Raw genomic sequence first — 26735 nt, forward strand, 5'->3', positions numbered from 1 at the left:
GAGTGATACATTTTAGAGATTACGTTTTAAAGTATTTTCTTAAAATTCTTTCTCAGGCATAATCATTAGCTTAATTAACGAAATGGTTCCTGCAATTCTTAGAGGTGCAAAAACTCAAAGGACAGAAACATGCACCAGACTTCCACTACAGGTGGCAGGCTGGGTCCTGCCTGTGTGTGGGCCTCAGTCCCTCTTCACCCCCACTCTGAGGGGCAGGGAGCAGCACCCCCACTCTGCAGCAGTGCTAAGGAGTGTTCCTAATTTTCTGGTCAGAAAAAGCAGGGCCTACATCTCAGACTGAAAAAAGCAGGAGCACCATTTTTACTAATGCCACTTGTCTCTCAAGGCTCAAACTCATTGCTGGATCTGACAGTGTCTATATAGTTTAAGATGATTTAACTTTAAAAAAAAACAACTATTACCATCTGATCTTTCATGTTGAGGAAATAGCTACGAGGAATGCTCTCTTAACACTTCAGGTCAATGTAAAAAGGTCTATAAATTGCTCTTACCACATTTACTTTGGACCTACTAATACTGTACTTAGCCACTGAAAGATATATTCCTAAAAAGAAATAAAAATGCAAGCCTCTGTCCATGGTGAAGAGATTTAAAAAAAATCTGTATTTTCCTTTTTGACAAAAATCTTCTGCCTGGTTAAAAAAAATCTGTATTTTCCTTTTTGACAAAAATCTTCTGCCTGGCACCTTTTAATGCTGTATTGAAATTTCAAAGAAAATAAAATACTACTGCCAAAATGAAAGAAAAATAAGCCATCTTATGGAACTGAATACCATACCGTTTCATTCTGACCACAAATGCCACCCACCGAGCTGAGGGTCGCTGTTTGCAGTGTTAATTAGAAAAGAGGAGTAAGATGTCTACAGATGATTGTTTCTCCTGCCCCTAATCTCATTTTTTATAAAACTGTACAGTTGGAAACCACATCATCTCATTCCTACCCTTGGGGATGAGAGGTCATCAAGAAAGCACCTTCCACATGGAGTCCATAATCCTGTAAGCTGATACGCACGGGGGTTAAGCAGTGACATTCTTTGGAAACATGGGTAAAGACATATGATGGAGAGAGGTGGGCAGCATGCAAGGGTGCATGAGAGGGGGAGCAAGAGTTAGGAGAGCCTCCCACAGAGGAAGAGTGTGCATGGTGCAATGCGAGGTCCCAAGGGCTAAAATTTATCTTCAGTTAGTAGCTAAAGAACTCAAATTTCTATCCCACGTTTGGGAAGTTCTCAGCAAACCCAAGTGCAGGAATCCATCCATTAGAGGAAGGGCAAGTAGAATGGGCTATCAATAAGAAAACTTACGAATGGACTGCTCTAAAAGCAATTACTGAAGACTCAAAGACATCTCTACAGTAAAGTCAATTTTATTCACCTGGACTAGAAAGTCTACCCTCTAGAAGATGGACAACAGAGTGACTGCTGAGTCTCATGTTATAGGCAAGGTTACATACACATCTGAAACCACAGAAAACAAGTGTTTTCATCAATAATAACATTATAAATCTATATTTGGTGCATATTTCATAGGAGGTAAAAAATCACAAATATAAATTTGTATAAATAGTATACAAGCTGGTGGCTTACATCTGTAATCCTGCTACTTAGGAGGATGAGATCTGAGGATTGCAGTTTGAAGCCAGCCCAGGCTGAAAAGTCCCTGTGAGACTCTCATCTCTAATTAACATTCAAAAATCAGAAGTGGTGCTGTGGCTCAAGTAGTAGAGTGCTAGCCTTGAGCAAAAAGAGGCTCATGGACAGTGCCCAGGCCAAGTTCAATCCCTACAACCGACAGAAAAAAAAAAAAAAGTACACTCAATTAATGATCTTTGCATTTTTCTTCCCTTATTTCCAATCCATGCTGAATACTGTTACAGTTCTAAGCACTTGACTCTTTTAATCTTAGCACTTGACTTGTTTTTTTGTTTGTTGGCCATGGGGCCTGAACTCTGTGCCTGAGTGCTGTCTCTCAGCTCCTCAGCTCAAGGCTAGTGCTCTACCACTTGAGCCACAGTGCCACTTCCGGCTTTTTCTGCTTATGTGGTGCTGAGGAATCGAACCCAGAGCCTCATGCATGCAAGGTAAGCGCTCTACCACTGAGCCACCTTTCCAACCCAGCTCTTGACTTTTTTAGTCTTCCAAACAAGCCATGAGGTAGAAAGTATTAATTAGAATTCTGAGAAGTTCCTGCTGCCAGGCTATAACTTGCAGGATCAGAGGCCAAAAGCTACAGCAGGAGGGTTACCTGAGGAGCAGAAGATTTCTCAGGTAAAAGGAGCCACTTCAGGCTAGGATCATGTATCTCTTAGGCTCAGATCTATTTTTTACAATGTGATCAGTAGCATGGGTGTGAATAAGGGGCCACAGTGACTTGATGAAGGACAATGTCAATATAGATTATTGCTTCCCAAACTAACCCGGCAGAAATAAGTTCCCGAAAACAGCCTCCCTAGCAAGTTCACTAACTGTCTTTCAAATACATCAGCGAATGGGGCAGAGGTCCAATGTACATAACAGGTAAAAGGGACTTTACCATGCTGTGGGGACCGAGGAGGCCTAGACTACCTCCCACCATGCTCACGCCTCCTTTCTGGAGCACTTCACTTCTGGTGCTACTCTAAACTGGCCCTGCCTTCTGAAAGCCTTAAGAATGATAAGATGCAATTGCAGAGGAAAGTGGAAATACTGTCACACCACCACAAGCAGGGGGCAGCACACAATGCAGAGGAAGGGAACGCCAGCCACAACTGCTGTCCTGAGAGGCCCTGAAATGTTCTGCACTGGCCTTCTTGCTTCTGAGCAGCTGCCAGGGCACACCTGAACAAGAGCGTGTCACAAACTGCTTTGCCACGCAAAGGTTTAGAAGCATGATTCTTCCAATGCCATTTTAGGAAACCAAGTAGATAAGTAAGAAGTCACCACCCCAAGCCTACATCTCGGTAACTAGTCTCAGTTTTGCTATGGAACCCCAGGACTGTTTTATTGAAATAAAGGCAAAAGCTTTTAGTATATTTTTCTCTACTGGAAACCACCCCCACAAGTCTAAATTAAGTTCAGTATCACGAAATAAACTTTGGGATTTTTAAAAAAATGTTAGTCCCTCTAACCCTCAAAATGTAAGAAGTAAGTTATTCTATTATATATTAACATTTTCTTTTCTGGGAGTTTTTCCATTTATACCTATTTCTTTTGTTCCTTGCAGGACTCTCATGTTAGGGACCTCTTCGGATGACCCTGTCCAATCTCCTAAACTTAGATGAAGAAAGTAAGGTTTAGCTAAAGGAGAGCTGATGCTTGATCAGGCCTCTCAGTGATAGCAGACCTGAGATGAGAAGCTAAAGGGGTGGATGCTTGGGCATGAATGACAGCATCTTTTTCACTTCCAGTTATAGTCTGAGCTTGGTAATAACAATACTCCACACCTGTTGCTATGGTTTTACTATGAAATGTCCCCACAGGCTCATGTGTCGAGTGTTGGTCCTTATTTCATGACCTTTTTCAGGAGGCGTTGGGCCCTTTAGGAAGTGAGGCTTTGATGGAGGAAATAAGTCACTGGGGGCTTTAAGCTGTCCTTTCCCCATTTCCTCCTCAACTTCCTGTCTGACAGGAGCTGCTCCTTGCTGCATGCTCCCACAGCCATGAGATTCTGCATCACCACAGATGCAGAAGCAACAGAGCCCAAACTGAAACCTCTGAAACTACGGCCCAGAACAAATCCTTCTTCTCTTAAGTTGTTACCATTTTGCACAGAGGTGAAAAGTCTAAAAACACTTGCATATCAATATTTACACTGCACATTTAACTTAATAAATATACACATAAACGCTAACTAGAGTCTTAGAAAATAAGCAATTTAAATTTTTAGAAAATATGTTAATAACTACAATATGCAAAGCACAGTAAAAATGAAATAAAGGATTTCCAAAAAGCATGGAATTATAAGAGAAGTCAAAAAAATATTTTCTTATTAGTTCAACTTTTTATTACAGGTGAGGTTATATGAATGAGTTAACGAAAACTTAACAGTAATTACAACACACATCTCACATATATGCAACACAAGGAATAAACAAGAGGTAGAAAAACTAATTGATGAATAAAATTTGTAGAGATGGTACAACATAGAGAAAGAGCTTGAGCTTCTGCTGCTCTTCTTAATTCCAATCTATGTTGAATACTGCTCAACTAGTTTTTCAGAAGCTTGGCTCTGAGGAGTAGCTGACTTGATATCCATTCTCAATCCTTCCCTTTGTTACTGAGTATACTATTTACCATCCCCTTGCAGCTGGGGATGGCTATGTAGCTCATTTTAGCCATTAAGACAGAAGTAGAAGTGTTGTGCAGGAGCTTCTGGGAAAGCTTTAATTCTGTCAGGGAGAGTCAAAAGATGGTACTACCCATCCTTTTTCTCTGCTTGTAAGTATAATTAGATATACTTACACCTGAGATCATGGTTGTCAGCTTTCTATTTAAAAGCAAAAAGCAAGAGGACTAGAAATTTACCTAGCCAAGAGTAGCGAAAGGCTTAGATCCTGGCTTCATTAACCTGCCAGAACTGACCAGCTCTTTTCTCTAGACTTTTTTAAAATGTATATATTAGTATTTATTAAGCCACTTAGTACTATGCTTCTTAGTACTGTGCTTAGCGCTTCTGTTACAGAACTAGAAGCATTCCTAAGAAATGAATCTTCAATAAGAGGTTCTAAACTCTGACTACAACATAACCTGAATCCAGACTTTCTGTGACTCAGGGGGGTCCCCATCTGTACCTAATTATCTTACCTGTCAATGTTAATAACATACCCAGCCTCATCACTGGTAGGCACACATATGGCCTACAATGCTCAAATAAAATGTAGCTCTTCTGGCCAGGCATTGGTGATTCATACCTGCAATCCTAGCTACTTGGTAGGCTGAGATGTAAGGATCCGGGTTAAGCGAGCCCAGACAGAAAAGTCTATGAGACTCTTATTTTCAATTAGCCAGCAAAAAGCCTGAAGCTGATGAGGAGAAGTATTTGAACAGATATTGTTTCTGTTCATTAGTTTTGATACTGGATAAAATGGGTCAGATATCATCCCCCTATTAGGCAGACCCCTGGGTTGTATTCATCAAGTTTGGCTGTGGGTTGCAGGCCAAAAACTGTGTCTTCTTCAGTGAAAAATGGAGAAATCCAGTACTGCTCAGGTGGATGGGAGAAAAACTTACCCTGATGGAAAGCCAGACAGGTAAAGGCTATTTGTCCTGACAAATAATGGCCTTGGAAGACTATGCTTCTACCTTGTAGATTATTACTGCCAGAAAACAGTGAGGTGTGAAAGGTACCCTAAATGTGTTTTCAGGAACTGGATTTATCTCTATTTTCTTTCAAGTAGAAAAACATCCCACATGTGTCGCTTCTAGTTCTAGATGAAGTCTTAGACATCTTCCTCATCGGTCAATCCCTCAGGCTCCTCCTGGGCCCCTAGGACTTTGTCCTCCCCCGAAAGGCAGCAATGCAGTGATGGAAGGCATGCAAACTGAGCATTCATCCTCATCTAAGTCCATCAACCACCATCTTGCCTGCTGGTTCTCCCCACTCTGCTCCCTTACCTCACCAGTTTTCTCCCACCCAAAACTGAACTCAGCAAGTAGCACTCCACCAAGAATCTATACGGAAAAATGTTGCTGAGTGGGGGGACAGTGGCCACATCTGTCATCCTAGCTACTCAGGAGTCTGAACTCTGAGGCTTGAGGTTCTAAGTCAGCCTAGGCAGAGAAGTCCCCAAGAGACTCTAATCTGCAATTAACCAAAGACCAGAAGTATCGCTATGGCTTAAAGTGGTACAGCACTAGTCTTGAGCAAAAGAGCTCAGGGACAGCGCCTAGGCCTAAAGTTCAAGCCCTACAACTGACTGAAGACAAAAAAAGAAAAAAGAAAAAGAAAAATAGAAAAAGAAAAATGCTGCAGAAATTGTCATTCTACACTTGACTCTGTTCCTGCTACCAACGAACACAGGGGAGGGGACATGCAGCCAGGGGCCTTAGGAAGCCTTAAAATCATTTGCTGTATGACCAACATGAATGCTTCTCATAGGCTGCCCTTGGACTGTCAGCTTGTGGTGATAGAGTAGATAGCCTGCAAAGAATATTGTAAGAACCAAATGGCCATGGCAGAAAAAAGGCTGCGAATCAGAAAAAAAAAGAACTCTGGCCAGAGTGGCTGCACCCCTGCTTCTCTCTGCCGACCACACTCTCATTGTTCCTGCACAGAGACAGAGAAAGCCAACTATCCCATAGCCACTTGGACAGGAAGCCTAGGAAAATGACTAATGCAAACTCTGTCTTACTACAAATTTATGAAAATGTGTTTCTTATATCTCTTATTTCTTATACCTTTTCTTCTAGAAAGAAAATTTTGGATTACTCAGTGTCATCAATTCTAGCAGCACATAGAGGAAAAAGAGCTTTCCTTCCTCAGACTGACCTTGAGAAGCTGAGGCAGGCAGGGGACCAGACACAGAAGACTGAGGGCTGTTACTGTGCTTACACTATGAGGATTCACAAATCGTCTTTTTCTTTGAAGAGAAACTAGAATGTTACAAAGGCTGAAATAAAATAACTTATCAGGATGAGCTAAAAAAACCTTTGATTCCAATAAAATAAAACTGAAGGAAACTATAAAACAATAGAAGGGAACATTAATTCTGAAGGAAAAATTATTTGGACATAAACACAGTAAGTTTAATTAGAAGCAAAACAAAGATTGGGATAAAATTCAGTACTACCATTGTACATATAAATATTTGGCTTTTGGGGGGAGGGGAAGGCAGCACTGGGGTTGAAATAAGGGCCTCATGCCTGCGAGGCAGACACTCTCACCAAGAGCCACACTCACAGCCTTTTGGGCTTTATTTTTCAAATAGTGTCTTGCTTTTTGCCCAGCCCAGCCTAGACTATGATATGATCCTTCTATTTACACTTCCCTTGTAAAGGGATGACAGGTGTCTACTCCACACCCAGCTTTTTATTGGTTGAGATAGGGTCTTGTGAACTTTCTGCCCAGGCTGACCTCAAATCATGACCACCTCAACCTCTACCTCCAGAGTAACTAGAATTCCAGATGTGACCAACTGGCAGTTGGCAACATGCAACTTTCTAAAGCCTCTTCCTAGAAGGGAACTCCTATTTCCCCAACATATTTAATTACTTATCACATTATTTCCAATTATTTTAAAAACTCAACTGTAGCTGATCACACTTTTCTTTCATAATTAGCACTTTGATACAAACTTCAAAATGATGTCTATAAATGAATGATTAAAAATAAAAACAGTACCTTTTCCAGTTCTCTTGGTATTCGCATGCAAGTGTATACTCTTTCTCTTCGTTCTGTGTACTTGGCCTCATTGTGTTCCAGGAAGTACCCTCTTGTTAGTTCAGCACTGAGGAACCTCAATAATGAAAGTTCTATGGGGGGGGGGGGGAGGAATGACACAAGACAAAAAGAACAGTATTTATCAAGAACTTACAGGCTAGCTAGGTAATACATGTATAAAACAAAAGGGGATACAACAAATAATCTACAATTCTGTGCCTAGAACTGGACTACACACAAATGGCCAGCAAATGCTGGGAAAACTGCTGTTCCATGCGGTATAAATCAGACCACTGTGGGAATATGAGAAGAATGGTGACACAGGAGCTGGATGGTAGAGAGGGAATGGTGACACAGGAGCTGGATGATGGAGAGGGAATGGTGACACAGGAGCTGGATGATGGAGAGGGAATGGTGACACAGGAGCTGGATGATGGAGAGGGAATGGTGACACAGGAGCTGGATGATGGAGAGGGAATGGTGACACAGGAGCTGGATGATGGAGAGGGAATGGTGACACAGGAGCTGGATGATGGAGAGGGAATGGTGACAAAGGAGCTGGATAGTAGAGAGGGAATGGTGACACAGGAGCTGGATGATGGAGAGGGAATGGTGACACAGGAGCTGGATGATGGAGAGGGAATGGTGACACAGGAGCTGGATGGTGGAGAGGGAATGGTGACACAGGAGCTGGATGGTAGAGAGGGAATGGTGACACAGGAGCTGGATGATGGAGAGGGAATGGTGACACAGGAGCTGGATGATGGAGAGGGAATGGTGACACAGGAGCTGGATGATGGAGAGGGAATGGTGACACAGGAGCTGGATGATGGAGAGGGAATGGTGACAGAGGAGCTGGATGATGGAGAGGGAATGGTGACACAGGAGCTGGATGGTGGAGAGGGAATGGTGACACAGGAGCTGAATGGTAGAGAGGGAATGGTGACACAGGAGCTGGATGATGGAGAAGGAATGGTGACACAGGAGCTGGATGGTGGAGAGGGAATGGTGACACAGGAGCTGGATGATGGAGAGGGAATGGTGACACAGGAGCTGGATGATGGAGAGGGAATGGTGACACAGGAGCTGGATGATGGAGAGGGAATGGTGACACAGGAGCTGGATGATGGAGAGGGAATGGTGACAGAGGAGCTGGATGATGGAGAGGGAATGGTGACACAGGAGCTGGATGGTGGAGAGGGAATGGTGACACAGGAGCTGAATGGTAGAGAGGGAATGGTGACAGAGGAGCTGGATGATGGAGAAGGAATGGTGACACAGGAGCTGGATGGTGGAGAGGGAATGGTGACACAGGAGCTGGATGATGGAGAGGGAATGGTGACAGAGGAGCTGGATGATGGAGAGGGAATGGTGACACAGGAGCTGGATGATGGAGAGGGAATGGTGACACAGGAGCTGGATGATGGAGAGGGAATGGTGACACAGGAGCTGGATGGTGAGTGGTAAGAGAAAGAAAGAGTAGCTATCAAGACTGTCAAGAGGACAGCAGTGAAAAGGCAGAGCAGACCCCCTGCTTGCAGGTCTCTGGTACTGCTTGAGGGCCGAAACAGATGCCAGTGAAGTGCCTCCCATCAGCCTCAGGGTCCGGGTGGGGGCCCATCTATGGTGCCCGTCTGGGCAGTTTCATCCTGAAGGGAAGGTTTCTCAATGGAATGACAACTACAGTACCTACACAACACACAACTTTAGTCAGATCTATAACCTCACTTTCCTAGTATCTATTTTTTCTGACAAAGTAAAATGAGCCCTGGTCACTGCATCTTAGATGTGCCAAGTATGGCCAAAACAGCCTAGAAATGCTTTTCCCGTAGCTTCAGCAAGGGAAAGTAAAGTGAGGAGCTGAGGTGTGGATGGGAGCCTTACTCCAGCTCTTTCCTGAATGCTTACCACTCAATGACCTCTTCACATTCCTCACCTCATGTCCACCCCCTCATGCTTACTCTGTAAGACCCGGAGTTCCTCTGTTCTGAGGTGGCTGACACAGAGGGAGGGATGACTCCACATACAAGGATTTACTCAAGGAGCTGGAGCCTCCAAGGGGGAGAAATGCTGAGAGAAAGCTCTTCCAGTCAAAACCACCCTGGAAAAGCTAGGAAGACTCAAAGCAGCCTAAGCTCTGGTCTGCACAATGAATCTCAGATAGCGTGCTTCCTCCAGCACCAGAACCAACCCCTACCTAGCTCTGCAGACACACCATGTCATGTGGCTTATGTTCTGTAAATGTATACACTCTTCTCTAAATATGAGATCAATGACAACCTGCAGAGGAGGCGATGTGTAAGATCTCCAGGGTAGAACAGAGAAAGTAGAAAGCAGACTCATACCTAAGCCAACCTGGCACAGGCAGGCAGAACACTGGGTGTCCTATGCATGTCTTGCTTTCTCTGTTCAGCACAGAGATGGAGGTTACATAGACTAAAGGGGCACAAGGGGCTGGGAAGGTAGTTCAGTGGTAGAGTGCTTGCCTTGCATGCATGAGGCCCTGGGTTCAATTCCTCAGCACCACATAAGCAGAAAAAACCTGAAGTGGCGCTGTGTCTCAAAGCACTAGCCTTGAGCTGAAGAGCTGAGGGACAGCGCCCAGGCCCAGAGTTCAGGCCCCATGACCGATTAAATAAATAAAGGGGCACAAGATGTAAATGCTACTGCTAATAACATGTTAAAAAGTTTGATGATTTAATCCATCAGAATAAAATTTTTGGTTATGAACTTTTTTTTATTGTGAACATACTGTACAGAGGGGTTACAATTACATGGGCAAGATAATGAGTACATTTCTTATCAAGCATTGCAGCCTCCTCCTTTGTTTACCCTTCACATCCCTTCCCAGCCTCCCCCTGCCCCCCCCCACCCAATCCCTCCCCCCACCAAAGTTGTAAAGTTCCTTTTCACCATGACAACTTGTACTTCTCATTGTTGCAACGGGTCCACCTATATCCTTAAACGACTTGTTTTTCCCCTTCTCCTCCACAAATTATACCGACATCAAATATAATGAAAGCAGGGGTTATACTGTGGGGGAGGGTGGTTATGAACTTTCTAAAACCAGAAGAAAAGAAAAAGAAGCCTCATGAGTCACAAAGAGGAATAGCAAAGACCAGTGACAGACTAACAGTTATACTTGGTTCAGTCAGTTTTCCAACTAGGAAGAAAAGAATATTCTGAACTGTGTGTGTGTGTGTGTGTGTGTGTGTGTGTGTGTGTGAATTTTTCATGTAAATACTGAAAAGCAACAGGAGCATTTTACTGACCCTGAATATTCTGAACTCTGTGTGTGTGTGTGTGTGTGTGTGTGTGTGTGTGTGTGTGCGTGTGTGTGTGCGTGTATGTATTGTGTGTGAATTTTTCATGTAAATACTGAAAAGCAACAGGAGCATTTTACTGACCCTGAATATTCTGAACTCTGTGTGTGTGTGTGTGTGAATTTTTCATGTAAATACTGAAAAGCAACAGGAGCATTTTACTGACCCTGGTAAATCCTGAGTTATTTCTCTATCACCTCTGAACAGCCCTTGGTCCCTGCCTGACAATCCCAAACCATTCCATCCTCTCAGGGGACTTCTCTGTCAGGCCGACTTTTCTGACATGCTCCTCTTCTTCCACCTGACCCTTAAATGTTTGCTATTCTGAGGCTTATTTCACTAACTACCTCATACTAAAATGCTAGCGACAGTAAAATGTCAAACATCCTTACATGTCCATGTTCCCAGATCTGTCCCGGTTGGTTACCTTTTCACTCTTTGAACAGTACAAAGTTAAAATCGTTACCTAAATCCTGACCAACCACATTTAACTTTGGAGTCCTAAATCCAATGTCCCCTGTGTAACTCTACCTGGCATCCTACAGACAGATTATCACCTACAAAGTGGAACCTGAATCTTCTCTGCCAACTCTGCTCACTCCTGGAGTCCTGACCTCAAGTCAGGGTATCACTAGCATCACTGTATCAGCCAAGTATCAGTTTCGATGACCACCTCATTCTTTTCACCAGGCCTTATTTAGTCTTTGAGACATTAACTTTTTCTTCTTCCAATACTCCACCCAAATTTGATGCTCATTACCTCCTTGCAGATTGCTATAAATGCTTCCTGTCTGTGCCCCTTTCTTTTAGTCCTAACCGGCAGCAAGGCTGGTGCTGTGCTGCAGAAGCCCGCGGCCCTGCAACAGCAGCTCTTCATCGTCTCCAGGATCCTGTCCTAGCTCCTCAGTGCTGGAGCTACCAGAACCCTTACAACTTGGCCGGGGCCATCTTCTCAGTCATGCCTTACATCTGCCTCCCAGTGTCTCTGGTTACACCTTTCCTGAACACAATCAGCCAGCTCACAATGGTCCTCGGTTGAAGCATTCCCTTCTAGTGGGGAGTGAATAAGGAGACATTACCTTCTCTCTGAAGCCTTCTCTAAGTTGTCCAGGTAGCACCCATCCCTTCCCCTCCAGGACCCCACCACAGATGCACCTGCCTATGCTTCTCTGCAAGTTATCGTCTTTCTCCTGTCTGGTTATACCATTTACTGCTGCATCACTGGGGCCTAGCACGTAATAGTACACAACAGATGCAGGCTAAAATGTACGGAGCAAAGAACAAGAAAAATCACACACAGAGAAAAGCATAGTAAGAAAGAACCAGAGCCAGAAAGTGAAAAGCTAAAAACAAAATGGAAAAGAAGAGTTGTAAAGCTGTAACATGTGGTAGTCAAATACAGTCTCCTTGGAAAGAAGGCAGCAGACAGCAAACTGATCTTAAGGAGAATGGAGGAAGTGATGGCAAGTTAATGTGGGCTAAATGTAGGTGCTTTGTGCCTTTTGGTATTGTAATTTCTGGCATTTCCACCCATTTTTCTTTAATATGGAATCTATTTAAAGCTGATCTACCTGACTACAGAAAGTAGAATTAGTCAAAATGTATTAACCAGTGGAACTTCTTAATAAATTACAATGCAGCAACTTGAAAAATAAATAACAATGCAGCAACTTGAAAAAGAGAATGAAATCTGAAATGGCAAAAGGAGAGAGACCGAATTCTCCATTACAGCAGAGAACCCGTGATGGAGATGGGGGGGGGGGGAGAGGGAGACTGGCAGGAGAAGGGTGAAAAGGTCCAGATGACTCACTCGATGATACCAAGCTCTGTTCAGTCCAAGGATCTCAGTGATTGAGAAGGGCAACTCAACAGTGCCTGACTTCAAGTCCTGAGGGAAGAGGTGCTATGACGCGGTCACAGCCACTAAGGTTCTGGGTATGGGAAGGGAGGATTCTTGCTGCCCACACTAAGGGAAAGGTTAGAAGCTTGGCAGACCATGAGTATGTCAGCACAGAAACACGATACACGTCAACACACAATAGATTTATATTTAAACAAGCAAACTAAATAAAAAGGCTTATTTAGCTCTATTTACTAGGAAAACTACATTCCACAATAGTGCCTTCCCATAACTGGAGATTTGTTATGTCCACAAGAAGAGCATAGGATCAGTAGTGAGGGCCAATCTGTACCAACACCTTTAGGCCCATAACCCTGGCAGAGGTGGCCTTGGTCAAGTTGTCAGTTTTGATTATTATCATACAGTAGAGAAAATCAAGTCTTACACCAATTTTATAAGCTCAGTTTCCAGCTTGTCTTCCACATAGAGCAATCAAAGAATGACAGTATTAGCATGAAAGTATAAGTACCATACGGTACTACTAAGTAGACACTATGTTGAAATGAACTATACAACTTGTGGGAGGGTGTGGGAGGGTATGGGAGGGAAAACTGGGAGCAAAGGAAGGGGTGACTTGTCCAAAAAGAAATGTACTCAACTGACTTACATGATTGCAACCCCTCTGTATATCACCTTTGTTAATAACAATTAAAAATCTAAAGAAAAAAGAACCACACGCCACAAAGTCTTAACCCCTTAATTTCATACATTTGTAGTATTAACCAATTTTGTTTTGGTTGTTACCTAATGCTTATGATGCTATTATTTAAATCCTGGTTCTATAGATGAAGTATACATATATTTAGCAAACTATACCACATAAGTAGCTAGTTATCTGTAAATAGGTTTTCATACACTATGAGGAAATAAGTATTTCAACTATCTTATAAATACAAAACAAAGCTGGGAATGTGGGTCAAGTGGTAGAGCATCTGGCCAACAAGTACAGGATTCCAGGGTCACCAAAAAAACCCCCAAACAACAACAAAAACCACTACACAAACAAAAACAACAAATAAGTACTGTTAGGATTCTACTGCTGGAAATACAATTTTAGTTATAGTTAGCACTAATTTAGATTCTACAATGAAGCATGCTAAAACACCAGACAATAAATAGTACACTTAGTGCACCTGCTCCCAACCAAGGGGAAGAACAAGGGCACAGAGAACCAAAGTCAGTCTCCACAAAAAGCCAAGCAGTCTGTTGCCAAGGTGGTGATTTGTTGCTTTTTCTCTAAACCACTCATATTACCTCTCAACATTTCCAAGTGCACTTGAAAACTAGGACCTACCACTCCCACTCTGCTTCCCTACCACCTGGGCTTCTGCTCTGAAGCTGCACTGTTCATCAGTGGACTCCCTTGAAAAACCATGCACTGTGCCATGCGGTCATATATTTCTAATGTGCGGTCCTGAGTGAGTTACAAAGTAAAGGTAGCTTGTACACAGTTGGTGCCATGCTGATGGGTGGGAGAATGGTTTCAAGATACAGTTGCAGAATGCTGACCAAAAAAAACCCCCCAAAATACACACACACACACACACACACACACACACACACACACACACACACACACACTTACTTCATGGGGTTAAACAGACTGAGAGCTTTATCTTACCTCTTTCTCTTCTTTGGAAAAGTGGCCCTGTTTAAAAGATTAGGCTAGAGACAGTTTTTTTGTTTTTTTTTTTTGTCAGTCGTGGGCCTGGGCCTGGTCGTGGGCCTGGGCCCTGTCCCTCAGCTCTTCAGCTCAAGGTGAGCGCTCTACCACTTGAGCTACAGCGCCACTTCCGGTTTTCTGGTGGTTTATTGGAGATAGGAGTCTCACGGTCTCCAGCCCGGGCTGGCTTTGATCCTCAGATCTCAGCCTCCTGAGTAGCTAGGATTATAGGCGTGAGCCACCAGCGCCCGGCTTAGAGACAGTTTTTAAAGACCTCGCTTATATTCATTCCTTCATGCAATTTTCAGAATAGAGGACAGTTAACAGCATTCACATTTTCCAAAGGAGGAAGTTGAGGATATTAGAATACTTGTCTTCAGACACTGAATAAGCCTAGCATAGTTTCCTCTATATCATAATTATCACCCATCTATCTAACACTCATTTACAGAGAATGATTTATTTATTTTATTAGTTACTCGTATTTGTACTGGTACTGGGACTTGAACTCAGGGCTTGAGCATTGTCCCTTAGCCTTTTTGCTCAAGGCTGGTGCATTACCACTTGCCACAGCTCTACTTTTAGTTTTTTGTGTGTGTGGAGATAAGAATCTTATGGACTTTCCTGCCCAGGATGGCTTTAAAATGGCAGTCCTCAGATTTTAGCCTCCTGTGTAGCTAGGATTACAATGGTTGAGCCACCAGTGCCCAGCTATATTTTCTTAACTGTTAACCGTATTACTTTCCAGTTTACTTTTTTACCATGCAATGCTATTTTAAGAGAGATATATTTAGACATATTACTGAATATATAAATATATCTGTGATTACTCATTACTTTTAATTACTACTTTTTTTTGTCCTAGGATCTAATTTCTAAAGCTGTCTCAGACAATAACTAAACATTAATAGTTTTTATTTTAGGGCACAGGAAAAAGCAATTTCCATGATACTTTTTCTAGTTTAACCCACTAGATTGCAGAGCTATTCTATGGCAGGAGATAAATATTGATTAAAATATGTGAGAGGAATTTATTTGAACTTATGGTTGATATTATTTCTTTCTACTAAATATTCACAATTGATGAACCTTGGTTGTTCTAATGTTATCATTAAATAAAACAATACCTCTATTTTAAAACCTTTTTCTTTTTCTTTTTTTTTGTGGGGGGAGGGGGGCTCCTCTCCGGTCATGGGTCCTGAACTCTGGGCCTGGGCGCCATCCCTTAGCTCTTCAGCTCAAGGCTAGCGCTCTAACACTTGAGCCACAGTGCCACTTCCGGCTTTTTTCTTTTTGCTTATGTGGTGCTGAGGATTGAACCCAGGGCCTCATGCATGCAAGGCAAGCACTTTACCACTGAGCCACCTTCCCAGCCCCTTAAAAACTTTTTCTATATGCCATTTCTTCAAACAATCTAGATAAAATAGATTTGCTTGACATTTAAGAAAGCTAAATCAATGTTGAGAAAGTATTTGATTATGTTTTCCTGAAATAAATAGACTATGCTCTTACAATGGAAAGGTGGATGTTTGGCCTAATAAATGAGAGTAACTCCTTAGCTCCTTTGAAATACCATTAGAGAATGGAAAAAAAGTGCTAGAACAGTTCTTGAAGACTGGTACCCAAGGTGAAAAACAGCCTTTCTAAGTAAGTGGTACAGCACTAACCTTGAGTAAAATGCTCAGGAACAGCACCCAGGCTCTGAGATCAAGTCCAGGATCAGCATACAGCATACACACATATGGGCACACATACATGTACACACACACAAATTTGGAAATGAAAATGAAGCATGCAACTCTTCAGTTTTAAATAACTAAAAGCCTTTATGAATTTTACCATGTTGCAATAAAATATTAAATATAAATTTACTGAACAAGTATGGAGGCATAACCTGTGCAAAGCCAACTATGGGTCTGTTTTTCTGGGAAGTAATAGCAAATTTCCCTTCCAAGGTGACTATTGTATACCAGATATTCAGGCCTGTTTATTTATTTTTGGAACAAAGTCTTTTTTTTTAATGTTTATTTTTTGGTCAGTCATGGGGCCTGAACCCTAGGCCTGGGCACTGTCCCTCAGCTCCTCAGCTCAAGGCCAGCACTCTACCATGTGAACCACAGCACCACTTCCGGGTTTCTGAGTGGTTAATAGGAGATAAGAGTCTCACAGAGTTTCTTGCCTGGGCTGGCTTTGAACCTCAATCCTCAGATCTCAGCCTCCTAAGTAGCTAAGATTACTGGCGTGAGCCACCAGTGCCCAGCTCAGAATGTCTTGATATGTTGTCCAAGCTAGCCTTGAGCACTCAATCCTCCTGCATCCATCTCACAAGTTCTGGTTTTTAAACTTGTGACATTATCTGTGCTCATATTTAAATTTTTAAGCCTTTCAAAAAAAGTTGGTGATGGTGGTGGTGGCTGTAGTGGTAGTGTTTTTGTTTTTTGTTTTGTTTTGGGGATTGAACTCGGGCCTCATACCTGCTAGGCAGGTGCATATGATCTGTCCCTTGAGCCACACCTTTACATGTCACTTAGATATGTAAAGAACATGTAGAATATTCATGAATTTAGAGATAGAAAGGCCACATAAAAATAAAGCTTACTTTTCACAAGGTTACAGTTAAAGAGAAAAGGATTGAAAGTGGGAAACAGAGTATCAACAATCTCATAGTTAATGCAATGAGCCTTTCCTCTTTTCTGTGAGCATTCTCCAAACCAGAGCATGAATGAGTATAAAGGCTGAATTTTAAATAGTAAACTAAGTTAAAGTTAAATTTTTTTTTAGTGACAGATAACTTGATTAAAACTTGTCATACAAAAGGGTACGGTTTCTTCTATAAGAAGAAAATATTAAACAGTAACGTTCAATTAAATAAAACCATGCTATACACTGAAGACAGCAATTACATCAAAACTATTCAACTTTTGCAATCCAGGAATAACATTTCACAAAATATCAATAAGATATGCTCCTAATGATAAAAAAGGCTAAGATAATAAACTGATAAAAAAACTAAAACAATTTTTTGTTTAGCTTACATGAATGAAGCAATTGAGAATTTTACAACAGAACAATATCTTATAATAAATAGCTTATTTTACAGATTTTATCTATTTAAGGGTTGTGGTTACTCCAAGTAATTGCCCAGCCAGTTTTCAAATTATTCTTATTTTCCCTTGTAGAGAAGAAATTAATGGATTCTAGAATATAGAATCATCTTCAAAATCATCTTTCAGGGTAAGTCTGGGACCACAGGAATAGCTATGCATAATATATCCTATTATATACAGAGGGTAAAGACTTGAGTAAATGGAAATCATTTAAGAATATAAAAATTATAATTACACAAATAATAGGACTTGAAGAATATGAATAGCAGCCAGATGCAGTGGCTCAAGCCTCTAATCCAAGCTACTGGGAGGCAGAGATCAGGGATTACAGTTTAAGGCCAGCCTGGGCAAAAAGAACTTCTCGAGACTCTAAAACCAACCAATGGCTGGGCAGGGGGAAGTATACCCAGGAGTACCACAGCCAGGCAGCTCAAGTATAATGTCAGTCCTAACTCCAAACAACCACTGCAGAAAAAGGGGCTGAAGGTGTGGCTCAAGGGACAGATCATATGCACCTGCCTAGCAGGTGTGAGGCCCGAGTTCAATCCCCAAAACAAAACAAAAAACAAAAACTCTACCACTACAGCCACCACCACCATCACCAAAACCCACCACCACCAAAGGATATGAAAAGTTAAAAACCCTTTTGAAAAATATTTGTGGAAACTAAACAGAACAGTTAGCTTTTCTGGGTTTTGGTCTTCTTGGGAGATCTTCTGTGGAGATAAACCAAGCTAGGTAAAGCTGAGGAAAGGCCAAAGATCAATAAGTTGGGCTCCAGAAGCAAGAGTCATCATCAAAAAGGGATAACTAGGCCCATGGAATAATTACTATCAGAAACAACATTGCTCACCCACACCTAACTTCAGGCTTTTTTATTTTACAATACTTGGCACTTGCCTGGCGTAGGCATTTTCACACTCACTGGCAGCAGGTGTCACATCGATCTTACCAGGGGCTTTCTGTTAAGTCTGCATGGTGATCTGGCCAATTTAGTTTAGATGCTACTTAGTAGGAGCATTATGAAACAGCCAAGTAGATTAGGCAAGCAGTCTAAGCAAGCTCAGTCTACAGAGTAATTCAGTAACTGAACTGAGCCAAGAGCACACATTGCCTAATTCTTTGTCCAAAGTTGACTTGCTAGGCATAGAAACCACACCTTGAACCTTTGTGGAAGGTTCATGTGGGGAAAGACACAAATGTATAATGATATGAAGTACTTACATGGCTTTCTGCCTAAAAGTGCAACAGAAATTTGGGATGTTCTTTTAAGACTAGAAGAAAATAAGATGGTAGAGGAATTCCTGTAGTTCTTATGGACCATTATTCCCAGAGCTCCAGGTCAGTGATTACAAAAGAATATGGAGAGCGGAGTTCCATCTCTAACTGTGTTAATACACCAGCCTCTGCAAGAAGTCTCAGCCTGCCACCAGACAATACGTACATTTTAAAAAGGGAATTCTGAACATTAAAGTGATAGGAAAGTTCTAAAAGAAATAAAAGATAAACTTGAAGTAATGTCTGAATATACTTTTCTAAACATATAAATCAAGAAGGGAAATACAACAACAAGAAGAAAATTATAGTTTATTCTGACTTGTTTAACTTAGATGGACAGAGTATGGATAAGCACCCAAATTGTATATTTATTTTGGGAATCCTAGGTTGTTGGACTGGCCAAGAGCTGTCTTATAATAAGAACCCTGAATTCTTTGGGAGAAATGATAAAGAGGACTTTGGGACTAAGTGATGGTTAGCCAGAAGACACTAAAATTACGACTTTCAAAATGGAAAGACAAAGGCTTCCATAACTTGCAGAGGGGCATGACAGCTAAGCCAAAAAGAACTATTATAAAGAAAGACCAAATTAACAACCTTCAATGTAAGCACCTAGCCTTTGGAAGACCAGCTGCACTCTGGGAGACATGCTTTTGCTTTGACAGGAGGTGGCGCCACTCAAAGGTCCTCTGGTCCAGGGAACAAAGTCTAAATTCTGGAAAGTTGGGGGGAGGTGGGAGGGAGGGAGGAGAGGGGGAGAAAGATTACTGAGCACTAGAAGAGAGCGGGGCTGGAGAATGGGGATCAGAGAAAGAATAGCTAGAATGGTGCTGTGGTGGAGGAAACCCTTCTCTAGTGTAGCATCAGTTATGGTGGGCACTAGCAAAAGGTGGCCACTTGGAGCAGACACCAGGGGACAGAAGGTGGCCCACACAGAGACCAGACAAGAGAAACACTGGCCGGGGCCCCCAGCTAGGATGTCCCAGGAATGTTCACCTAGGTCCTGGTCCCTAGGCGAGATCTCACTAACATCTCTCCTCACACAAAACTGATAAAACGGGCAAGAGGACCACTCTGATTAAAGTATATACATGTCTGAAGGACCTCGGTGAAAACTACCCATCCTCTCTGGGAGTGGGGCGAGTGACTGGAGAGCATGGAGGAGGCTGAATATGGCTGAGATACTTCGTGTACACGTATAGAAATGGACCCACAATGCCTGCTGAGACTGTCTGGAGAAAGGAAATGAGGGAGAAGGATGGAGGGAGTGAGTCTGATGAAGGTATATTGCGAGCATATACAGACATGTTGAAATAAAACCCACTTACCCAACGAATTGATACTAATGATAAAATATGATAGAACTTTTGGGAATCGGGAGGTCCATCCCAACCATAAAGCTGGAGTGTCTCCCTGACACTCTGAAGTTAAGTGCTCTGGGTTCAGTGAATCAGCGAGTGAGTGGTGTGATGAAGTTTATGAAAGTCTAGGTACCCAGACTCACCCCCACTTCTTCCACACTCAGAGCAGTCAGAAGAATTAGGTATCATTCCAACAGCTCAAGGTATGTGTTCACCAAAGGCTTCTGATAACATGTTTTCTCCTCAAAAACCTCTTCTAGACTACTGATTTTACTAAAACTCAGAAGTATTTAAACTATACCAAAACGTGGCCACATCGACCTTTATTTACAACCAGAGTGTTTTCAATATTCAATTCTAAGGTAAACAAACAGCCGAGAGAGGTCATACTTTGTCTTACTTAGATCATGCCGATTCAGAAAGTAAATACTCTTGCAAGTGTTTAACTGAGAAGTAAACCAAATACAGGCTGAATATTTTTAAGCGGTTATCTAAAAAAGACCAAACCAGGCACAGTCTGTTCATAAGTCCTCAAAGATAGGAACCTATTCAAAACTCCCATTTTCAGTATGGGCAAATCAATTTAGGATCTCATCTGACCAGCCTTATTGGCCTGGAGTAAGCTTAAAATTTCAATATCCATGACAAAACAAGATAGCCTTATCACGTCAACATGTGTTTGTGCCAACTGCAGGAAATGAGGTAAACACAGCTTCTATTCAGCCGCAGCACCCCACAATCTATTATTTAATAGGTTAAGAGCCATGTAAGAGTGGCTGGCGGAGGAGATGTTAGAATTATGTAAGATTTAAACTGCTGTGATCACGCTTGTCTTCGGTGAAACATAGTTGGAAAAAAAAAAAAATCTTTCCTTTTTCTCTGAAGCCAAATACCATACAACGGGTATCGTGACTACAAACACCACTCGAGAAAACGTCTTTAACAACAGCACGATCCCAGCACGCAGGCGTGCCCGTGCAGAACCAGGGCGGTGGGAAGGGGGTCCCCGGGAGGTGGCCGGATCGGCGGCGCTCGGGGCGGCAGTTTGGCTCCGTTTAGCCCAAGTTCACAGGTAGCGTTTCTAAGAGGGGCTGGAAATCATCCCTGCTCTGGGGGACACTACCGGACCCCACGGCCATCCCCGCGGGACGCGGGCTGCTTCGGTGACAGAGCTGCCGGGAGGACAAGTTAACAGGTTTCTGTGGCTCAAGTTCGTTGAAATAATAATAGCAGCCGTAGTAGTAATAGTAATAATAATAAAGACACCTTGGCAAGACCAAAACTAAGAGCGCGCGCGTCTTACTTGGGGCTCCCTTAGAGGTGGGGGGGGGATGCCGGTGCACCCCGGGCCCGCGGGGGACATTTGGGGGACACTAGGGACCCACCGGGGCTGGGGCCGGCCCCGGGCCGCACGCCGGAGCCGCCCGAGGAGCTGTCAGCGGCCGCCCGGCCGCGGGGACCGCGGCCGCTCCGCGCGCTCCTCGGCGCGCCGGGCCCCCGGAGGCAGCGGCGGTCGCGGGGCTCGCGGGCCGGAGTCCGCGGCGTCCCCACCGCCCACGGCCTCGGCCGGCCCCGAACCGCGGCCTAGCGTCGCCCAGCCCGGCCGCCCGCCCGCCTCACCTGCGCGGCCGCGGCGCCTCTCTCGCCGCCGGTCGCTCTCGTAGAAGCCCAGCGTCTCCGTGTGCTGAGGCGCCGGCGGAAGCCCCTGGCCGCCGCTACCGCCCGGCTGCTCCGCCTCGCCGCGGCCGTCTCGCTCCTGGCTGTCCCCGCCGCCACCGCCGCCTTCCCCGGACGCGGCCGCGTCGCCGACGCCCGCCATGTTCCGAGCACAACACACAGTCGCCGCCGCCTCCCTCCAGCCTCCCGCCCGGCCTCCGCCTCCGGCCGGCCCCCTCGCCGCCTCGCCCCGCCCCTCGCCGGAGCCCGGACCGCCGCCGCCGCCGTCCGCAGCCCGCCGGCCGGCGCGCGCCATTGGCGTCAGCGGCGCGTGGGAGGCCGCCGCCGCCGCCGCCGCCGCCACGGCCGCCGCCATCTTCTTCCTGCTCTCGCCGTGGCGGGCGGCGCTGGGCTCCGCGGGCCGGGACGCCGCGGTGGCGGGCTCCATGCAGCGGGGCCGGGCGGGCTCCACACAGCCGGGCCGGGCGGTTAGGGAGGACGGGAGGCTCCGGGGCTCGGGGCCGGGCGCGGCGGCGGCGGCCGGCGGCGGGTGGGTCGCGGCACCGGGGGCCGGCGGTGCCCGCTGCCCGCCGTGCGGTGCGAGGTGTCCGGCCCGCTCCGGCCCCGGGTCCCTTTTGCAGGCTCGGTGCCCGGAGTGCGCCGGCGTCGGCGCCGCCCGGCGGGCTTTGCTGGCGCCGGCGCGCGCGTGGCGGCCGGGCCCGGGCTCGGGCGCCCCCACTGCCGCGAGCGCGGGCTCCGGACGCCGCTGCGCCGGGCACCACCTCTCCTGCATGCTTATTTATGGCCCCGGTCACGCTGCCCGGCCGGTGACGGCCTTCCCAGCCCCCGGGGCCGGGAGCAGCGCCGGGGGGAGACGCACCACAGGTGGGGGTGCGGGCGAGCGGGGGACGGCTCGGTTCCAAGCGCTCCGGGCTTTATGCGTCCCTCGCGCCGCGCACGGCCGCGGCTGGCTTTCGGGAACCGGGGCCGGAGGTGGCCCCCGGGCGTCGGTGTGAGGTGGGGTTGGCCCTGCCCTGCCCTGCCCGCCTCTGGGGTGACCACGGGGGTCGTGGGCCGGCAGATGTGTGCGTTCTGGGCCCCCCCCCCCCGTGTGACAGGGAGGGAACGGGGTGTCGGGGATACCTCGATTTCCCTCTGCAGACGGTGTGGACTCAAGCCGGGCCTTGGTCACTTTATGATCAGCCAAAGCAAACCGTAATGATGGCTTCCCAACCACCGCGTTACCCAGAAATGTCCCTAGACCCCAACCCGAGACGCGGGTGTGAACCCGGCCTGGTGTGATGCCTCGGGACCCGCCCCGGGTCCCGACCGCGCTCGGGGTCACGGAGAACCGGTGGGCCGCGTTCGAATAGTGTCCCCCCCCCCCCCCCCCCCCGGCCCCAGGACCGGGCTTAGTCCTCTGACAGCAGCAGCAGGTGGACTTGAAAGACAATGGGGCAAAGCTGGCCCATACCTGTGAGTCTAGCTAACTCCGGGGGGTTAGATCTGAGGATGGCTGCTCGAAGCCAGTCTGGGGCAGGAAAGTCCATGAGATTCTTGTGTCCAGTTAACCACCCAGCCAGGCTCTAAGAGGAAAAGTTAAGGGACAGTACCCAGGTCCTGAGTCAAAACCCTAGTAAATCTCCCTCTCCCTCCCCTCCCCTTCCCCCCCCTCACAGATTTTTTAAAAACTGGTGGGAGATGATCTATTTGGCATTGGAAAAGAAGAACCAATGTAACTTTTGGAACCTCGTTTTTTTTTTTTATGAAACAAGCTAGCCTAAAAATTACATTTTTAAACTTTATTCCTGCCACCATCTTTCCATAGAATTCTGTTTTGGAAGATAGATTGTTTTAGTTGTATTTAATCAACACTGAGACTTATTGAACCAGGCAAAACCAAATGCCCCTGAGAATCTTTAGAATCATTATGAAAATTAAAAGATCCTGAAGATTTTATGGCCTCTTTTTAAGCTTTCTTCCAGCCCAAATTCTATCACAGTCTGACGTTTTGCAGTATAAAATCATCCCTATTCAATTATGTGGTGTTTGTCAGAAAAGCAGGTTGTATTTTATTGCTTGTTTATTTCAGCATATATATTATTTGCATTTGCTTTCTCACCGTGTTTATTGCCCTTGCTTTTAACTCATGCTGGAAAGGAAGTAATCCCAAGTTTTATTTCCTAAGATAGCCAGTTGTAGCTGATTTCTGTCGTTTTGTGTACCAGGCCCAGGGAGACAAAGTGTGTGTGTGTGCTTAGTCTTTTAAGTAGTCAGCAAAGAGAGAAGAGAGCCACTAGACACCAAAGGGAATCTGACCAACAAAAGGAACCTGGTTGGATGGATTTGTAGCTTCTCTAGTTGGGTCTTTCTGGTCACTAGATGTATGTTATTTCGTCTGATATGTTGTAAACCCACAATTTCAAAGAAACCTGTATTGAAATTTAACAAAACACAAGTATATAACTTCTTCAGTGAACACTTATTCTGTATGTAAGTAGTCATAAGAAAACTTACAGAGATTTTATGGAAAATCTGTTGCAGTTAATTCAACCTCTTGCAATTTATTCAGCATGAAAAGGCCATTTTTTAAATATGCATTATGAAGCCAGGCATTGGTAGCTCATATCTGTAATCTTAGCTACCCAGGAGGCTGAGACTTGAGGATCACAGTTTGAAGCCAGCCTAGGCAGTAAAGTCTGTGAGACTTGTTACCTCCAATTAACCACCCAAATCATCTGGAAGTAGAGCTGTGGCTCCATTGTTAGAGTGCTAGCCTTGAGCACAAAACCTCAGAAATGGTGTCTAGACCCTGAGTTTGAGCCCCAGGATGGGCATACACACACATACAAAGCATTATGTCAAGTGATATACTCCCAAGTTCACAGCTCTGAGTTCAAATAAATAAAACACCATGAATTCGGAACTTTCAAAATATTAAGTTACAAATAACCTTAAGAAATACCTCACAAAGAGCCAGCAAAACTGAAGAAGTAAGTATCAACTAAAATATTGGTAATTATATTAGTACAACACTTTTTTTTTTTTTGCTCAACGTTGTCACTCTACCAGTTGAGTCACAGTTCCACTTCCACCTTTTTGGGTTAATTGGAGATAGGAGTCTCAGGCTTTCCTGCCTGGGGTTTGAACCTCAACCTCAGACCTCAGTCTCCCGAGTAGCTTGTATTACTGGCATCTGCTAGTATCTGCTAATAATAGGGTTATTTTAAAAACAACTCTTCCCCCATTAGAATCAACCAGTAATTTTCCAGTGTTTACAATGTGAACCTAGATTTGCATGACAATGAGCTATGACAACTCATTGTTAAATTGAGTAATCAGTGTGGCAGTTACTAGGTGCTAGTGGAAGAATATTCAGCTGATAGGAAATAATAGAGGAATGTGATAAATGCTGGATGTCAGCTCAGAAATGAGAAATTGAAAAGAGTCTTATGGGGACTTGAATTTTGAACATTGAAAACCCCAAAGTGCCATTTTATAGGGACGGAAAATTTCTTTTTGAAGAACTTGGCCTTGTACTTGCTAGGCAAGGTACTATACCACTTGAACCACACCTCCAGTCAAGAATGGAAATTTTAGTGAACATACATAATTTTCTAAATGGAATAGTGCAGCTCCATATTTTAGTAATTAATGATTTACCAATTGTGATTCTATGACTAAACAAAATACATCAAACCTATTGTTTATGAACCCGGAGTTCAAAGCTCCAGAAAATGGCTTTCAGAGTCCCTACATTTCCTACTTGATGACCAAACCAATTCACTACAATTCATTCCAGGAAATAAGTTTTTATAATAAGAGGTTCTGGGCTGGAGGTGTAGCGTAGAGGTAAGACTGCCTGCCAAGCAATCATGAGGCCCAGAGTTCTAACACCAATACTGTCATAACAAAATCTGTAGTATTTTCTAGTCTGTCTACATTCTCTCATCCCAAGAATAGCACAGCACAGTATAAAGAACACTAAGCTTGTGCTCACAAGCCTTAGGGACAGTCATTTGCTCTGACCATCAGTCTTTGATCAGTAAGTAGGACAATAGATCTTCCATGGGAGCTGGAAGGAAATACTTCTTTTCATGTGGACTACAAGCAGTTGATCTGTTATAGCATGTGGTTACATATAGTTCCTAAAGTATATTTGAAATGAGTTTCCCACATTTTCCAGAAGAAACAAAACATCAAGTCTGATGTACGTCATGAAATGACTGAATTTCCTTGACTGATTAGATAGAGGCTCTGACCAAGTGAAAGCAGGTGACTTCTCTGCTTCCTTTTCCCAAGTGGAATCAAACTTGATCTAGACTATTAACCTAGCTCCAAAATGTGCTAACGTCGATGCAACCCTCTCTTTGAAGATTCATGGACTCCTGGGTTATAAAACGATAATGTAACTCATTTGGTGAGTGTAGATGCCACTCTGCATACTGACACATTTATGTCTCTATCCTTTGTTGAAAATGTTTTGACAGTTCATGACTTCTTATTTTCTGAACCATCAAAGCAGTAGTTCTAACTCACAAACCATAGTCCTGAATTTAATTCATTTACCATTTTATCTTCAGAGAGAAAAATAAGAGTTGAATTTTTTTTAAAGCAAAACAGCTTTGCCTCTGACGTTTTAAGGAAATAAAATATACCGCTGGGCCCAGAGTAAGACTTGACACTAAACTGAGGTGATTTTATTTCATATCTGGGTTCCAGTAATATTTTATCTTTGGCAATCTAATTTTTTTAGATTGATATTTATTATGTCTTATATTCTGGGCTTTTTTCCATGGATCTCCAAAAGACATCATCTCAGTTTGTTTACATCTGGAAAAATATAATATAAATTAAATAATGTGCTTTTGGTTCTATATTCTTGTTATACTAAACAGTCACGAACATTATCTTATGTCTAAAAGCATTTGTCCAGGATAAAATTATTTGATTGAATAATTGCAAATAAGTTGTTATGAAAGTTACACTTCATTAAAAAGGTTATTCTATAGAAGTTGTTCTGTTTATGTAATAAAAGTATGATAAAGTAAAGCCATAGTCTGTTTGCTA

At 44.1% G+C, this 26735-nt stretch overlaps 1 protein-coding gene across 1 annotated transcript in view; it reads right to left on the reverse strand.

Annotated features, from left to right (window-relative positions):
• Tapt1 (transmembrane anterior posterior transformation 1) overlaps positions 1-21855 on the reverse strand; it is a 55953-nt gene extending 34098 nt beyond the window's left edge. Inside the window, exons 1-2 of the mRNA XM_042674776.1 lie at positions 21630-21855; positions 7339-7469 (exon numbers count right to left, since the gene is read on the reverse strand). Of these exons, the coding sequence (XP_042530710.1) occupies positions 7339-7469; positions 21630-21828 (330 nt within the window). The 5' untranslated portion in view covers positions 21829-21855. The remainder of the gene's footprint in view (positions 1-7338; positions 7470-21629) is intronic.
• Between the last annotated feature and the right edge of the window lie 4880 nt (positions 21856-26735).

The sequence above is a fragment of the Dipodomys spectabilis genome, unplaced genomic scaffold, assembly GCF_019054845.1.
Source record: "Dipodomys spectabilis isolate Male_0828 unplaced genomic scaffold, ASM1905484v1 ptg000021l, whole genome shotgun sequence".
NCBI classification, from domain to species: Eukaryota; Metazoa; Chordata; class Mammalia; order Rodentia; family Heteromyidae; genus Dipodomys; species Dipodomys spectabilis.